This window comes from Bradysia coprophila, unplaced genomic scaffold, assembly GCF_014529535.1.
Source record: "Bradysia coprophila strain Holo2 unplaced genomic scaffold, BU_Bcop_v1 contig_350, whole genome shotgun sequence".
NCBI classification, from domain to species: domain Eukaryota; kingdom Metazoa; phylum Arthropoda; class Insecta; order Diptera; family Sciaridae; genus Bradysia; species Bradysia coprophila.
In genome coordinates, this window is record NW_023503608.1 from 8,462,776 (window position 1) to 8,480,915 (window position 18,140).

Sequence of the window (18,140 nt, forward strand, 5' to 3'; positions counted from 1 at the left end):
ACGAGATCCACTTAAAAATTGATTGACTTAGATGTATTCTGCTTTGTTTTCAGTCTCTTCCTCTACTTATAATGTTTCAATTAAAGTCGGCAAGAATAGTTATTGTTAATAGTAGCTCTTTAATTCAATAGAGTAGATCCTTGAAATCCTTGAACCCAACAAAATATTAGTCAATTTCTTCAATTTCTTATGAAAGAAACATGGCAAAATATTGCAAACAACATCGAAAACAATCTGGAAGGCAATTAAAGTTTATGCATTCACACAATTTGTGACTTGAGAACTAGAACATTAGCATTATGTTCCCACTATGTACTGTACATAATGTATACATTCTTGAACTTTCGGGCCATTCCACAAACTTACAGTCTATTAATTTTGATGATCTACAAAATGCGTGCCTTGTTTTGACATAGACATTAGTCTACAATAAAGACAGCCCAATATTTTTGGTCTCGTACGAAGTCCAACCGGCTATTCGGTCTATTGGGTTTGTTTAATGCGCAAATCGTAAAAAATGTGAAGTACTGTACATCCTTGGTAATATTAGACAACTGAGAGACGTGGTAACAAGGACAGACATGGTTTTCATTTTTCAGTTGCTTGGTGGCGCAAGATCATCTACAATTTCACCGATGTATACTATTTTTCCATTATTTCAATTACCCATATCTCAATGTAGTTGAAACCAATATAACTCATGTTGCTCCCGTAGCTCAGCTATCTAAACGCTGTGGTAGAATTTTTTTGTAAAACGTCTGTTCTGAAGTGTGAAGATCAAGGCCTCCAAGTCCATACCAAATAAGCTTCAAAAGAATCCCTCAATTAATTGACATTTAAGTATACTTCAAAAAACTGTATGCATCATCACAAATATACACCATGTATTTCGTGCGGGCGTCTGCGTTGCCGGTTTACTTTTTTTTTACATATTTTCAAATCGTTCGATACCATCTAATCAATTCTCATCTGTGAATATTTTGCAAGTCACATAAGAAATTGTATTAGAAAATCTATACAAATGAATGTGATGAGAATGAAAATAACGAATAAAGTAGAGATGTAACAGAAAAATCATCAGAACAAAAATGATCCATCTAAAATATATATAATTCATGAAGTTTTATGAAGTTGATGACTTCCTGTGTGAACAGTATACCTTCTGATCCAAAACAAAAAAAGAAGACACGTTAGAAACGAAGAAAGATATATAAGTTTCGCCTCATTGATCTATATACATTTTAATTAATTTTTTCAGCCAGCAAACAATAATTCTATTCTCTAATCACCTCTTAATGTATACGACTACGAAGACATGCTGTATACATACTTATTTGGAGTAATAGCACGCAAGAATATTTAAATGAACGGCAGAAAATTATTATTCATATTCATCTCTTCATTGGGAGACGGGTTGTCATCTTTGAATGAACAATATCTTTGTTGTTCATTATAAATACATGTTCGAGAGTATAACACTGGCACTAAACATTGTGTTCAGTTGCATAAATAAAACATAAATTTATTTTAATTAGGTGTATATAATATATACTATATATATAGAGTTTTAGTGGAACAACAGGTCAATTAACATGAATTCGACAACAGTTCTGCTTTTTAAGCCAAATCATACAAGGCATTATCAGGGTTTCTAACATTAAGAATCACAGAGACGGCAAAGTCTGTCTAAATTTTATTTTATTTTTATTATTTTTTGAAGGGAGGAACGGTTGAAAAGTCAAGGTTTCTCGAGTGAAATTTACTGATGCGAGGCGAAACATTATAATGAATATTTTACCATTGAGAAAACCAGTTCCCGCAGCACTCGTTTATAATTGTTTTTAGATTAAAAGCAAACAAAACATAAATTATAACCATAAGTCAATCAATATTTATGAGTCGTGTGAGTAAAAATTAACGTCGAATAATCTGTTATAGTCATTTGGCGGAAGGTAAGACCATAAGTAAGGCATTATGTACCGCAGGTGTGTTTTTTTATATTTCTAATATTAGAGCATTTCGTTGCGTGAGGAAAAGGTTCTGATTCTGGTGGAATATTAGGTAAGTGATCCAGGTAAAAAAAATGGTGTTACGTATTGACTTGTGATGTATTTCTGATGAAACCTTAGTAATCCCACACACACGAAATTGTTTACATTCTTGATTATAATAATACATCGATCGCATTTACCTATATTAAGATCAAATTTAATAGGCTTTTTTCGAATCATCTCAACATTGTAGCCGCAATAGGGCAGATGCGACCGCCAACAGAGGCATTTCAATTTAATTATGGATGTTCACCTTATAATATCAAAGGCACATAACTTGAACATTTTAAATGACATAACATTAAAAACAAGTTGCTCACTGCTTACTCAATATGAACAAAAACGTATCGAATGGAAATAAAGATTTTTCTTTGGAATCGTTTTTTGTAATTTGGATTTTTTTATTAGAACAACGAAGATTTGTGTTTATTCATTAAAACAGCTAACGTAGATGGCCTTTTTACAAATAAATTAATTAAATTGTAGCGTATATTGCTGCCGTATTACGGTATATTACTTTGTAGTCAAATTATGTGTGTTGATCGATTTTTATTAAACTTTTGGAAGTCATCACAGCTAACAAGGTACAATTTTTAATTGCTTGTTGTCAGCGGTTGAAAATTGAAGTTGTTGTATTTTTGAAGTCGTTTGATGTAATATTTTAAACTTTTGAAATTTTTGAGAAATTTAGTAGTTTTTCGAAACAAAAATTTTTAACTCTCCAAAACAGATTAAAGATTACCAAAATTTACGATTTATCGCTAATAGGAGTTGAGTGCCACCGATTCTTCGCTGAAATTAATATACTTGTCCGTTTTTGTTATATTTCTAGTGATAAATTTTTACAAAAATTCTAAACTGCAAGAACGATCACAGATGTTCAGCTCCAGGTCTAAGAAAAGTCAACAGTTTGCTTTAATTTGCATTCTTAAAGATGGTCAAACTGGAAACAAACTAATCTCTTTTTTATTCAAAACTATTTGTGATGGATGTCAGAGGCAGTGAAATTTCAGCATAAATTTGCTTCAACTGATTTTCACCTGATCCACACATTCAATCAAAACTGTTTATACGGCTGAAGCTGTTACACGTACGCATGTGACAGTAAACTCACTCTCGCTAATTCTGGCTACCTTTCTCTTATAAAGAGATTTAGATACTAAACTGAAGTTAGAGTGTCTAGTATCGTATTTTGGCTGATATTTTTTTACAGAAACCCTTTAAGGACAGTGAAATTTCAGCATGAATTTGCTTCAGCTGCTTTTCCACACAAACCATCAAAACTGCTAATAAGTTTTAATAATACGATTTAATATTTCCTTCAAAAATAGGAAAATTGGGTTCGTAGATTCACTGTTCAGAGAGATACTTCAACATCAGTGGATTAATACGAGAAACTATAAGAACCGATTGTTACTGCCAGCTACAGTGTGCAGATGGCACCAGCTTGTTCATCACAGATGACACATCAAATATAAACCAACGTCACGCTGAATTCACGACCCATAAGGGATTCATTCGGAAATTTCTATTGAACGGGGCGAACGCGAACAACAATTCGTCGAACAAATCATCGATCACGCAGCCAGCCATACATAATAGTTATTTCGTATCGAATCATAGCCGGAGAATTCCGTCTGTAAAGTAGATTATGTGTCGCATAGTTGTCAAAGTGTAGTCAAACACAATATGTAAGTTTTCATAGTTTAGCTGTGTACTGTGTACATAACCTAATTTCGTGGAATTCAGAATTTTGTAGCTTTCATCAAGCCCATTTTTGCAATAAATCGTTTGTATGATGACCGCTTGACTGCTCACTCAATTCCCCTGGCTTCACCCTGATTAACAAGACACAAATATCGACAGTCTCTTCCCCGTGGAATCAACACTACAAAATTATATTTTGGCTTCGTTGGTGGGATACACGTGGTTCCGCACAATTACAAAGTGCGAACTTTCATCCCATTGGTTTCGCTGGTGGAAGGACAAGGATCCAAATCACCATCAATTGGACATCTGGCACGTTTATCGCCCATAAATCGTACATCAATAGTTTTCGCTGGATCTCGGGCATGTTTATCGTCCGATAATCGAGTGAAAGAACATCAGTTGGACTTCGGACACGTTTATCGTCCGTCAATCAGAGATTTCGCTGGATGCTGGGCATGTTTATCGTCCGATAATCGAAGTAAAAGGAAAAACCTCTATCAAAGGATTTCGTCGGCTTGTGCCCATTACGGCTCATCGACTTCAATCAAATAAATTCCCAGTGAAATTCAGGCACATTTATCGTCCGTCGATCAAAATTTCATCGGTGGCCAATACAGCTCATCACGGATACGAGTTTGATGTCAACTATAAGCCGGCGACCAATCGTCACAATCAGTCTGGGTCAATGTCAACGCAACAACGGTCTGTGAAAAGCTCACAACAAACAGCCGTAACGAATGCACCGAATATTCTCAAGACTAAACGCATCACAATGGCGACAGCCGCAATGACATCAGTCACGTTCATTGTCCGACGAAGGAATTCTCATGGGTTCGCGCCAATTGAGGCTCGTCGACCAAGTTTATCGTCCTTCAGTCAGGATATTTCATACCATTGGATTTCGGGCATGGTTATCGTCCGACAATCACATAATTTCATCGATTCGTGCCAATCGTGGATCAATGACCAACGATACGAGTACGAAATCGACGTCGAATATAAGCCGGCAACCAGTCACGAGTGTTTTCACAAATATGGGTCAATGCATCGTCGGTCTACGAGAAATTCTCAGCAAGCGGCCGTAACGAATGCGCCGAACATTCCCATGACGAAACACATCACGACAATAGCAGCCGCACCGACACCAATTCTTCAACGACTACGACAGCTGTTCTCAAATATGAAAGGACAGCGAAAGTTTCATCCAAATTTGACATATCAAATACGTTCCACGACCAGCATGCAACAGCTAAGTTTGAACTACATATCATTGGGTGGACACAGGAGTTGGGTAACCAAGCTGGCAGATTTAGAAGATGCTAAGCTTCACCACCCGAGAAACCTTAGCAGGGGGGAGTGTTACTGCCAGCTACAGTGTGCAGATGGCACCAGCTTGTTCATCACAGATGACACATCAAATATAAACCAACGTCACGCTGAATTCACGACCCATAAGGGATTCATTCGGAAATTTCTATTGAACGGGGCGAACGCGAACAACAATTCGTCGAACAAATCATCGATCACGCAGCCAGCCATACATAATAGTTATTTCGTATCGAATCATAGCCGGAGAATTCCGTCTGTAAAGTAGATTATGTGTCGCATAGTTGTCAAAGTGTAGTCAAACACAATATGTAAGTTTTCATAGTTTAGCTGTGTACTGTGTACATAACCTAATTTCGTGGAATTCAGAATTTTGTAGCTTTCATCAAGCCCATTTTTGCAATAAATCGTTTGTATGATGACCGCTTGACTGCTCACTCAATTCCCCTGGCTTCACCCTGATTAACAAGACACAAATATCGACAGTCTCTTCCCCGTGGAATCAACACCGATATTGCCTCGTATTGGCAGCATGAAGCTTTGCGAATGAAGTGACTCAGATTTCACTGAAGCATTGAACAATTATCCACAGGACTGACAGTTTCATTTGAACGCTTTTTGCGAGAGAATGTAACCATTTTGATTAATCGAAAATTGTGATTTCTAGTTATTCCTTGTTGATTTAAGGAGATTAGTAACTAACTTGCGACGATCAACCTAGTCTTTACCTTGTTAATCACTTGATTAGTATTAGCGATAATGTAAGAGGTTTTCCTCTCGGCTCTTTGACTGAATAAATGTCATGCAAAGGTTAAATCCAAATGCCGAATGTCCAAAATTTAAGTATGAAAAAAATCTATGCTTCAGTGCCTTCAGCGGTAATATAAATTGAACATTGCGAACAGGTGTCGGATATTAAAGATCAATTTCCTTTTTAAAGTAATTAAAGTTACAGAACACGCAATTTCATCAAAATAAATAGATGATTTTGCAATTATAAATAAATATAAGAAAGAAAAAAAAAATCGTTGATTCGATACGAAGAATTTACCTCAATTGGGTTTTAATGATTCTAATCGATTTCGAAAACAACAATTTGGCTTGCTAATTTTTATCTATTGTTTAAGTTTGAATTACACAATAGTGCCAAAATTGCACACCAAAGAGTTTCGAGAATAATTTGCCAAAAATAATTATTTTATTGACCTTCGTGATCTACTGGTGTATATAGATATATAGATATGGTAGGTAGCAGTTACCGAAATGTGTTGGTTTCAATATTTACAGTTTTGTTTTTGGTATAATAAAAATTTACAAAAATATCAAAATAAAAGCTAAAGACAAAAATTGCAAGATTGTATCTTAAACAACGCAACTAATTACAACGAAAAAGTTTTATTGTAATCTACAGAAGATGATCTTCAAGTTTATAATGATTGTCATCAGTTCCAAATAAACTAAATTTTTGTACGGTTATAATAATGGCGAAGATATTCGAAAGCGTCAAAAAACATACTTTTCGTTTGGACACACATAGAATTCGAGTAATTATTTCTTAGATGAAAACGAGCTTTTTTTAAGATATCAAGTTCTAATTAGTGTAACCATAAGATGTTTATTTGTAGGTTATTCAACGAGGGTTCGATGAATTTTGTTGAAGATGTCAATGCACTGTTAACATACAACACCGAAATTTGGATTGGATCCAAGTAAGTCTCTTAAGAGAAGAACGAAGGCAACAGATTCCGATTTATGTAAAGATTTTATTTATTGTAAAGTTCAGAGTCGCGTATGCAACTTATTTCAGAAGTTATGCTACATAGAAATGACGTTCATGTGATCCCTATGACCACTTAACTATTGATTCCATATGCAAAGAGATACAGGATCAGTCGAACTTATGGCTATGGTTATCGTTCCTCAATTTTACTCGAAGAACAGATAGCTCAAAAACTGATTGACTAATCGCTTTGTTAAGACTGTTCCAATCAAAAATCTTGCTGTCGTCATAGCGCAGCTAATATACTGTGAGCGCAGCTAATGTAAAATATTTTCCGTAGATTATTTTGGTTCTCTCAGTCAGTTTGCGGTTATTAATTTAAAATTTAATTTCAATAAATTTGTTGTCAGATATTACAACCATAACATACCTGAATAATTAAACCGAAACAAAACTCATTTTTACGTAACCGCTAGTTTAGATGGAACGATGGAAGTTAATAATTATAAATAATTTTCATTTTAAATATTCATTTACGCATAGCACAACAATAAAATTAGATTACTCATATGATTTATTTCCTATTCATTATAAGCACTGTTATCTATATGTCTAATATAGAGCACATGGTTTGTTATCTAATCTATTCGTGTAGATTTAGTTTCGAAAAATGAAACAAGAACAACACATTGGGAAAGTTCCAATAAAAATTTTTACGATATATTTTGTACTCACACAAGAGGGTTCGATGCAAAAACTAAACCAGAATCAAATGTCCCGACCTTATCTTATAACATCTACAAATTCCAAACTTATCAAAAAGTATTTATTTTCCATTGACATCGAATGACTCGTTCCTTTTTGGGCAATGTGCCAGCTGACGTATAGTACATAATCACTGGTTTATCCATTTATTTCGGATTTATAGCTGGGCTGGCGCAGTGAGTTTATTATGCGAACTAAAATTCAATTAACTGTGCTGTTCTCCGTCAACATTATATTTTATTGAGTTATCAAAAACTTTCAGAAGAGGCAAACATACCGCGATGTTAAATCTATTCCTTCTTATTAACGTTTTGTCTCATGGTCAATACAAAATCTTTTACATCATTTGTTATAACATTCATTTTGCAATAGAAGAAGACTTAGCCGGAAATCACAATATTTTCACGAAAACTCGTGAAAATATTTTCACCAATTAACTATCCTATAGTATCGATACATACAAGATGACAAGCCGTTTCTGAATTGCTTAGAATATTAATACGAGTTTAAAGTGTGATTTTCCATTTTGCATTTTATTGACAAAGAAAAATGCGAATCACCACACTCGGCTATAATACATCGATTAAAACTAGTTTTAAAACTAGTAATTGTCTGCAGTTCTTTTATTTATATACTTTACTCGTATAGTTTGGTCGTTTTTGCTAGGATGATAAATGTTAATGAGTTATAGAGCTACCGATGCTTTTATATAAAGTTGAAAATAGTTGCAAGAGGTAATACCATTACGAACGAATTGTACACCGAATGTAAGACGCAGGAAGCGATGAAAATCATATTGTCAAGTTTGTAGATATTGATAATTAAAATTTTGATTAATTACCTACGCGAGTGTCGATAGCACACTAACAAGACCAGTTTTACTGCGGTTGAACGAAACCATGATAAGTTATAATTAGATACTCGGTGTTACAATTGGTTTGTGTTGAGTGTTAGGTCACAAATTTAGTACTCATATTGTAGTAAATTCGTGCATTTTGCAACTTTTGAATTTTAATCGTAAATGAGCGTATTAATTACCGCTAATTGTGGTTGGATTTTCAGTAAATTTAAATTTGTTCAATGGCAATAGTTTTCTGTAGTTGACAGATATTTTTTTTCTATGTAGTGAGATCGTCATGAAACGTTATCAGCGGTTACAAAGTCCATTTTTTCTTTAACCTGTTACTGACTGATAAGGTCTTATATAGCAGAAAGCATGGTCAAAACAAATGAAGTAAAAGATTTCTGAAATCAATCTCTGAAAATCTGCAATCAAATGAAGTAATAGATCATATAGTTAAGACTCTTGATATGCTTGCCGTCTGTGACAGGTTAAAATCTTTAAAATGACTCGCAAATAATGTACTCTTCGGCAATCCCAGATTATCCAAAAACATTTGAAATACAAAATTGGAGTGGCGAGCCTTTGCCGATCAGATCCGTTAGAATCGTATGAGCAGGAAAAGTTTTCAAATTGTTCTACGGAAATTCTAGATTTACATACCAGAAGCCAACATTATTTTCTTGCTGGTCTGTTAAACTCCTCGTCCGGATATGCGTTCCCTCTTCCATCTCCTACTAAGTAAATGAATCACAATGTATCGAAACATTAACTGTAAAACCCATCCAACCCTGTCCAACCTAATTCAAAATTAGTACGAAAACACGACCCAGACGATACCGGACAATGTTTTACTGTGACGATGTTTTTTTTAGTAATTTACATTCACTTACCTTGAACTAGACCGTGCATATATCACTGTTTCAGTTTATTAAATTACATTTTTATGTCAACGAAATTATTACAATCCATAGTACAGCGTTGACATTGATTTATATATATCTGCAAATATATATAACCGGAAGAGGAAAGCCTTAAATTTTTAAACAATCAAAAACGCTGTTTACGTCTAATTACCATATGTATCAATGAGTATAAAATTACAATTTGAATGAAATATTCATTCGTTACGGTAATTGAGTTGTTTCGTTAGATAAATTTACAGGTATTGTGTTGTATAATATAGACCCATACCATACCCATCTAAAATGCACACATTTCTCCCTTTACAAGTCAATCAATCACTGAATCGCAATATGTGGACCGTAAAAACATATAGAGACTACATGCAACCAGAAAGAAATTCTCATCTCCATTTTGATTTCCGGACTGTGCTATTCCGCACCCGATTCTTTTCACTTTGAAATTACACAAGCTATATATACTCATCACATTCACAATACTTTGTATCGTTAATAACTCAATCTTCCAGAACAATCATCATCCACTTGTTCAGTTCTATACTCATTTTCTTATAAGCCGGCGTAATAATCAAATCAATTTACGCTTGGATCTTCCACTCGGAAATTACATTTTTTTTTCAATCGTTAATCAAGTTAGTAAATCTATAATCATGCCGACATTAAAGGGCACAATGGTAATATTTCTGTACATACTCGTCATGATGATACAAATTATTTTTGTTACACAATTTGTATCATCTACATCTACATTTTGGTTCTCAGGTGCTTTAAAATCGGTGCACATCATTTCGGTTACGTATATTTAATTAGTTTTGGTAACAGTGCGTAACTGTACTCCTTTTATCGAAATAAATTGTAAAAACTCAGAAAAAAACCAATGTTTTCTCCTAGTTTTTCGACCTAAAAACTAAATAAATGAATAAACGTGTACTTTTGGAACTGTATTAATGGTCTGATGAACATATTATCAAAACACTTCCTAAAAGAAAAAAAAGTGTGTTCTGTCACTTTTATGAGTTTAAAATGCTTCATGAAGAACCGGGAAGAATCGTTCAGAAACATCTAGTGATCTGTTATAGACAACCAGAGCCACATCTAGGTACTAGTTTGAGGTGAGCTCCGCCCACCCTGAGATGGTTTTGAGACCGCCAGTTTATGACTCATATTTATCACTTTTTTTCAACTTTAACAAATAATCTGAATTCTTATTTCTTTTATTAATGAAAGACGACAGACATCATATAAATAGCAACCCTTTCTATTTATTTATTTTTAAAGAATCCCACGTAAGTCCTGATCATTATATTTCGGGAAAAAAAAATCTGAATAGTGTGTAAACGGTAGAAGTGATATGGCGCGGGCGCATTCAAGGACTGGAGATTGACGATAGTTACTCTTGTTTGAGAAAAAGTATTATAATTTTTTCAGCATTCACAATCGCTAGGCGCATCTTACAACTTAAATTCTGAATCAAACGAGCGTGATAAGATTTATGAAAAAGCTTGACCATAGATCAAAAATGTCGCTCGCGTATGAGCTTACTAAATATTTCTGTGATTTCAATTTTCGGGCGCTCGCCCACTCGGGAGGAGAATTTTAGATACAACTCTGTCGACAACGATCACATAATTAAGCGTTGAGCCGCGGATTTGAACACGGGACCTCTCGATTATGAGTCGAGAGCGCATGCATAGTAAAAGAAATTTTAAAACAAATAGATTTCTTATCAAACACTAAGCGACCCTTTGTAACAAAGAAGTAACATATTATAACTATATCGCGGTACGCATGCCACACATGCCATTAATTCAAATATTACCATATATCATGCATGCCTATAATTTCGAAAAACTAAATGCAATCGAAATTAATAAAATGAACCGAAACAAACTAATCCAAACGAAATCATTGAACTCGTATGTGACACAACGTAATGTAATTAAAGTTTAGTAATTGATTGAATGAATTTTAATATTTTCTTTTTTGCATTTTTCATCTGCATAATTTGAGGTAAGGCTCGTTTTTACGGTATAAATTTCTTATTTATCGCATTGCATGCGATGCATTCATGCTTGTTTAGACGATTATGCACTTGTAATGCAACATATACAAATTTTCGTTCGTCCGTAATGGAAAAACGAACGAATTTCATGTAAAATGATTCAGTCGGCTGAAATTAACGTGTTATGCAATCTATGGCTTGCATAGAGGTATAATAAATATTCTTAGATTATTGTTATTATGATTTTATGTGATTAATAGAATAATTTATAATGGTTGAATTTTTGTGAATGAAAATGTGCTACCTACAACAACGTTTTGAAGAGCCGTATATCATAGTACCATTTTGCATTCGCGTTGTCAATGTTGCAACACATAAAATTCAATTCATTTAGAGAGGTAAATAATAGAGAAAAATTAATCTCGACATTATTAGAACCGTTTCTGCTGCAAAATTTTTGTTTTTTAATTGGAACATTGAAGGTGCAGCTCTATAAAGACTTACAAACTTGGTAATAATTTATCATTGAGACAAAAGTTTTGTGTATCGATTGTGTAACAGGTTGTATATGGATGTCTTAATATGGCAATTGTGATAATGTCTTCACCACTGGAAGAAAAGAATTTCTATAATAAATTTTATACCTCCCACACCTCTTCAATCGAATGAATGTATTATGGTGTTAATTAAAGTGATAACCCGAAACAATTTTTTGATTAAATCTACAACTTTAGAATAGCTGAGAACGGTCTGAATCGACATTTTTCAAATTTTGTAAAAGGAAAAAGGTTTTCTTGTCCCTCTAATTACTTAGAAGTTTAAAGTAAAATCATATTTTTTTTTGGCCTGAGTTGTGGCCAGTAACTATTTTCTTGAAATTATTCTTCGGAAAGTTCGATTACAATTATGAAAAATTACGAATTTTTGTTTTTTGTGGGATCTGATATTACTAGTCCCACAGATTCTGACATCTGTTATATTGAATGCAATTTTTGAATTTTTTCCCAGTCGAAATTTTTGTCGCACATGTATAACGACCAGTGTACTGTTGAAAACGAAAATGTGATAATTCGTTAATTTTGTTAAGTGTAAAATTTCAAGATTTTTTTTTTCAAAAACAGACCATGTATTGGTTTTGGTAGCATATTTTATTTATGGATTAACTTCTACGTCTCTAGAATAGTTGAAAAAAGGGTATGTTCGCTCAGGAGTAATAATTTCTCTAAATTTATAAAAATGGTAGTGGGTATTCTAACCGTCTTTCTAACGGGAAAAACCATCAGAGTTAATGTGTTTCATTATCATTTTTCTCGGATTGGCTGCTCCTAAGAAAATATTCTTAGAATTGATACCAACCAAATAAACAATCAGTCAACGTAACCGACTGTTTTCGTAAATAACAAACTATCAGCCATCAGCGACACATTTCCAATCAAAAATGTGTTGAAACTCATTAATTTATTTTTCACCGAGACCTTTATCATAAAAAATATCAGTCACGTAGATAAACAAAAAAAAATTCCGTGAACTTGTCATTAGAACTGTCTGAGCATACGCATAAAAAAAAAGATTGAAACCTCTATTACCACGCACATGTGTCACGTGCCATGAGGGGCCTATTCAAATAATGCATACGGTGATAAACATACCTTTGAGAAGAAGAATAGATTGAACATGTTTGGACCGGACAGTTTTGTGAGATCACCTTCCTCCCAAAAATCATGTACTTTTTGAATGACTCCTAAATGTATCAAGAGTGTTACATACGCTCATTAATAATGTTATGGTTAATTTCAAATTAAAGGTATGGTGTGTGTTTAGTGATCATGCATCTCATATAAATTGATGTAGATCGAGGGCCACCTACTTCTGTTTAATATTTATATTGTTTCTCTGTGCGGCCTTCTAAACCTGCGAACAAACGAATCGGCTTTCGGTATAAATTTTCAAAAAGAAGGGAGAAATCAACTTGGAATTCGAGCTTTGGTTCTTCCTAGCAAAACAGTCGCAGATCAGCTTCATAAAAATGGTTGTAAACTCATTCACTGTATGGAAAGAATGTATTGTCAGTTATTCAAAACGACGTCAACAATCAATTATGATTTCTAACTATGGTTCTTATAGTTAAGCCAACGAAGTACAAGATTTGTTTTCAAACAATTATAAAACATAAACAAAAGAAATGAGAGATAAAGTCTTGAAGTTTCATTTCAAATCGAAATACACTCAACAACACATTGTGTACTGTGTACTATACGTACAATGGTCCATTTGATGTAATATTACTTAGCACAACTGACTCCTTATCTGTGATCGGACAAATAATTACTTGAAGTGTTCCATATCATAAATTAATGGATTTTATTCAAGTACATTGTTCACACTGAAAATATTTTCTTATTTTTGTCATAAAAATACATTCGACAAAGAGTATATGCATAGTCCGGTGAAAATGCTCATCGTTATCATGAAGTTCCCTGATATTATGAAATATGGAAAATAGTGGCGTAATTTGCTTGACTCGTCTTACTTAATTCGTTTTATTAACACGTTCAATTATATCACGAAATTGGAACTCTCAACACTGGGTAGTACATAGTAGCCCTTCATCGAAATCTATAGAATAAGACTGAAGTCAGCCGAATAATGCTAGAATAAGCTTCGCCCATTGAATAACTAAGAAATGATTGAGTTCAAACTTCATAGTTCAATCTGTTAAAAATAACGCCATTGTACTTATTAAACGCTGCATTACACAGTTGACCCATATTATCAAATGTAGCAATCGATCGACACACCAACCAAAGTTCGTGACAAAGCATTTATATATACGTTTCATTTTAGGTTGAAAAAGTATGTATATCCGACGAACTGAAGTGACCTTAGGCGCAATATGGAAACATAAAGCGAATATTAGTTATGGCTAGACAATTTGGTCAGAATATGAATTTTAGTTGCAACAGTTAATTTGATCGATTGACTTTTGTATCGATAGAGAAAGATCGACTGTGTTTGGAGAATTCTCATTTTTTTCAAAATAATTTTTTCTTCTTTCCATTTCAAATAGTACATTTTTCCTTGTCTGGATTGACTTTTCTAAAAATATGTGTAGCAATTTCGATTTCATCGCTGCAGCAATTAAAGCCAACGAAGCATTTATAATGAAATGCACGGCATGGTAAATGCATCGATTGTAAAGAAGAAAAAAAAAAGTTGGATACACAAGAACTGAGTTAAGAAATAATGCCAAGCAGCGTTGGTTTTTTGTAAGAAAAAAGTAACAGGAAAAGATTCTTCAACCATTCATTGATTGCATAATATCCGTTAGAGCAGGCAACATGTAAATTAAATTTGCAAACTTCTTCGTTGAATGAAATTTATGCGAAAAAAATTCGGTTGAGAGTCAAAGATTGATCACGGTATGTGTTACGGCTGTGCTATGCTTTTATGTACAGTGATAAAACGACTGGGTCTTTAGTCCTTCTTAAGAATATTACGGCGATAAATTTTTGTACCGAAATTTACGTACAAGATTTGGAATTTATATGGAAAAAATGGAACATACAATCTTCATAAACAGCTGGTTTACGTTTACGTTTCTTACTTATGCTATATACAACCACAAACATGAACGAAACATCTTCAAAAATGTTATATCAAAATGCAAATAATGGCACACGAGACACAATCTTGCCTAGTGTGAAAACTAATCGCTTTAATAATGGTAAGAAATTATGCATTGGGTGAGTCGTAAGTGAAAGAAACCAAATGAAGTCCGAAATGATTAATAATTCAATAGAAGAATATTTTTGTGTACCAAAATTTATGTTGAAGAAATTCCAACGTTATTAACCGATAACAAGAATGTTATCATACTAAGTGGTCTTAGTCGTGATTCATACTAATGTATCTTTAATCGTGTAATAATTTGTCAAATGAGCAAAGGTTGTATCACACAGCAATAATATGACTACAATAGTTCATAGCTCCATTCACATGCAGTACGCGACATAGATAAACATGTCCTAAATTTTCGATCCAAGTTAAAAAAAAAGCAAATGGAAGGATTGTCACCCTTCCGAATACACTTAAAGTTCAGATGATGCACAAACTGCTCTTCAATATTTCATATTGTTTTAAAATAGTTCAAATCGCAAACGAAATTCTTGAAAAACAACATCATTGACGTGGGTATATATAGCGATGACCATGACCTTTCTTCCCTTTTTCCCATCGATTTCCCTTTAACAATTAAAAATGAAAACGAAAAACAGGACTCACCATTCGAACCAAAGCTGATATGAACACTGCCATCCTTGTGTATATTTAAATTGTGTGTTGATGCAGGCGCTCTCAAATCCTTAAAACTATAATCACTATGCTGTAAGGCATCCCGGTACAATTTCACAGATTGGTAAATCAACGCCCACATCTGTTCTTCCGAAACCGGAGCATTGAAGGACTTTAGAATATCGTACAATGTCATACAACTATACGGATCCGTACAACAGTCGATCGATGAACTACCACCCACTTTTTCACCCGACGATGTGCTTGGCTCCACTTTGTGTTGGGGTAGTCGTTTTGTTGGTGTTACGTCATTGTTTGTAGAATGACGATTTGAGTTTGATTTTGCTGTGCATGTGTCGGCCATGATTTCGTTAGTGTGTGGGGAATTTGAACAAAAAAAAATTATCCGCGAAACAAATGTGAAAAAAATGTCGCGTTTAGTGGTTTCGGTTCACGGAGTATTTTACACATTTCATTAAATAATTTTGACAGAATTATCTTCACCCTCCCCAATATTTTTTCGGTTTTATTATTGACACAAACTTTTACTTCTTTGACGTACAAAACAAACAATTTAGTGGATCACTATATTCTATGCCATTTATAAGAGGCCTTGGTAATAATTTACCCCGATCACACAGCGATTTCAACTTGATTTTTCTTTCATAAAATTTTCGGTTTAACTTCCGAGTTTAAATTCACATTTTACTTCAACAACATAACAACACGACAGTGACAAAAAAAAATTGGTGGTGGCCGTTAAAAAACCAATTAAAAAGTAAATTTGCAAACAGTGATTAGTTGATTACAATTTAACTAATAATTCTTCTAAAAAAAAGTTGTTTGTGATTGACCGCTCACCCACTTGAACACAATAATTACAATTAGAAATTTCTACCAAAACTTTGGCTTATCTGGTCGCTTTTAACCGAACACATTACTCGATGATTTCATACTGATATGTCTTGAACACAGGCAGACAATTGAGAACAGAACAAAATATAAAAAAATTGTTTCAATTTCAAAAGAGGAAAATAATTTAATCAGATATAACAGACACGTTCAACGTGTGCGTTTGACATTCGATTCGGAACTGCTAGTATATTCATCGTCTGTTTTTGTGTAAGGTTTAAGAGCGATTTTATTGAGAGATATTTTTGTTGAGTGCAACAAATACTATAATATGGTTGAAAAAGCTCTTTGGCCGTATATTATACACAGAGCTGAATTTAATATCTGCGGTGGCGGTGTGTTCAGCTTTTTTATTCTTCAGGAAACTTTATCTTATAACTATCCAAAATTGTTGCAATATATTTCAGAAATATTATGCATGGGAAATGTTTCGAAAGCCATGGACACAGCCACACATACACATACGTATTATTGAAGAGAGTGGAATATTCAAATGAGTGCATTAATCAAACATCAAACATTAAAAAATATGTGCAATCAAGAGAGCGTGACCATATACACTGAATGCACCGGTCGGTGAGGTAGTTACATATACGTACATAGTTTTATTGAATTTGTTCTGAATAAATTTCGTATTTTATTAAATGTTTCTGGAAATCAGGGCCGGCTTATATCGGAAATAACTGATATCAATCTGTTAAAGAAAAAATTGACTGTCGAATACTTGTGACTTGTCTCATGTCTGTGATTTGTGAGTGGTTGTGGTTTGTATTCGTAATCCAGATATTTTATTAATTGAACAAATTAAGAACTAGATTTTTTGCTTTTTTGTTGTGTGGACGAAGTGAATCTGTGCAAAATCCCAAAACACAAGAAAACATCATATGCTGAACCTAACAACCTATACAAGGGTTGCGTCGTATATTGATTGGATCGAAAACATTGTGTGGGAGGTGAAGTGAGAGTAATTGGAATGACAGCTATGCAACATCAGCACACATTGGAACCCTTTCTACATGAGGGCAATGCAACACTCGTCATTATCGTTGTAATCCAAGAAAAAATCTAAAATTGTTTTCTTTAAATTATGCTTCCTGTTGAATGTCTTAAGCTTTATGTTTTTAAATTTTTTTTTAGAAATTTTTCTGGTCTGAGTTTTTCTTGTGTTTGGCTTTGTTTTTCGAGTAGTTCTTAAATGTTCTTCTAGTCCGTTGCCAAAGCGTTACTTAAAAAAACCGGCGTTTCCCTCATGTCGGCCTTCCTATAATAACACTGACATCTTTCGTCTACTGTATGAGGAAATTACGCAGACCGCTCGAGTCTTTATCGTCATCCCATCGTAAACAAGTTCCTCAGTGTAGAAGTTGAAACTTAATTGTTACTGACAGTAAAATAGGAAAAATGATGTAGAAGACAGTTGAAAAAATACACCACACAAGAAACACTATAATGATAATAAGAATCGTCAAGACTCAAGACACTTTATTTGCTGATCTAATGACACTTTTTAGTTCATATCTCTGAACGAGGGGAAACTACTCGGGAAATTGATTACACAGCCTCGAAGGAATTGCCGGAACATTTGAATGTTTTCCCTAAC

At 33.8% G+C, this 18,140-nt stretch overlaps 2 protein-coding genes across 5 annotated transcripts in view; one reads left to right on the forward strand and one right to left on the reverse strand.

Annotated features, from left to right (window-relative positions):
* The window catches only part of LOC119080676 (protein spire), a 49,814-nt gene extending 33,096 nt beyond the window's left edge, over positions 1-16,718 (reverse strand). Inside the window, exon 1 of one of the 2 annotated variants that reach the window (XM_037189109.1) lies at positions 15,620-16,718. In XM_037189109.1, coding sequence (XP_037045004.1) covers positions 15,620-15,992 — 373 coding nt within the window. In that variant the 5' untranslated portion in view covers positions 15,993-16,718. The remainder of the gene's footprint in view (positions 1-15,619) is intronic. The other variant, XM_037189108.1, reaches the window with a different exon arrangement.
* On the forward strand, positions 3,469-5,596 carry LOC119080763. Of its 3 annotated transcripts, XM_037189326.1 has the most exons (3): positions 3,469-4,191; positions 4,258-4,270; positions 4,544-5,596. In XM_037189326.1, exon 3 carries the CDS (start codon positions 4,549-4,551, stop codon positions 5,353-5,355), a length of 807 nt encoding a protein of 268 aa, XP_037045221.1. In that variant the 5' UTR covers positions 3,469-4,191; positions 4,258-4,270; positions 4,544-4,548; the 3' UTR covers positions 5,356-5,596. The 3 variants fall into 3 exon arrangements, with proteins under 3 accessions (XP_037045221.1, XP_037045220.1, XP_037045219.1); XM_037189325.1 differs by having other exon boundaries at positions 3,469-5,398; positions 5,457-5,596; XM_037189324.1 differs by having other exon boundaries at positions 3,469-3,742; positions 3,801-5,596.
* Positions 16,719-18,140: the final 1,422 nt, after the last annotated feature.

What these genes read in the sequence shown, in the direction of transcription:
- LOC119080763 (XM_037189325.1), top strand. Translation starts at nt 4,447, where the DNA reads ATGTCAACGCAACAACGGTCTGTGAAAAGCTCACAACAAACAGCCGTA.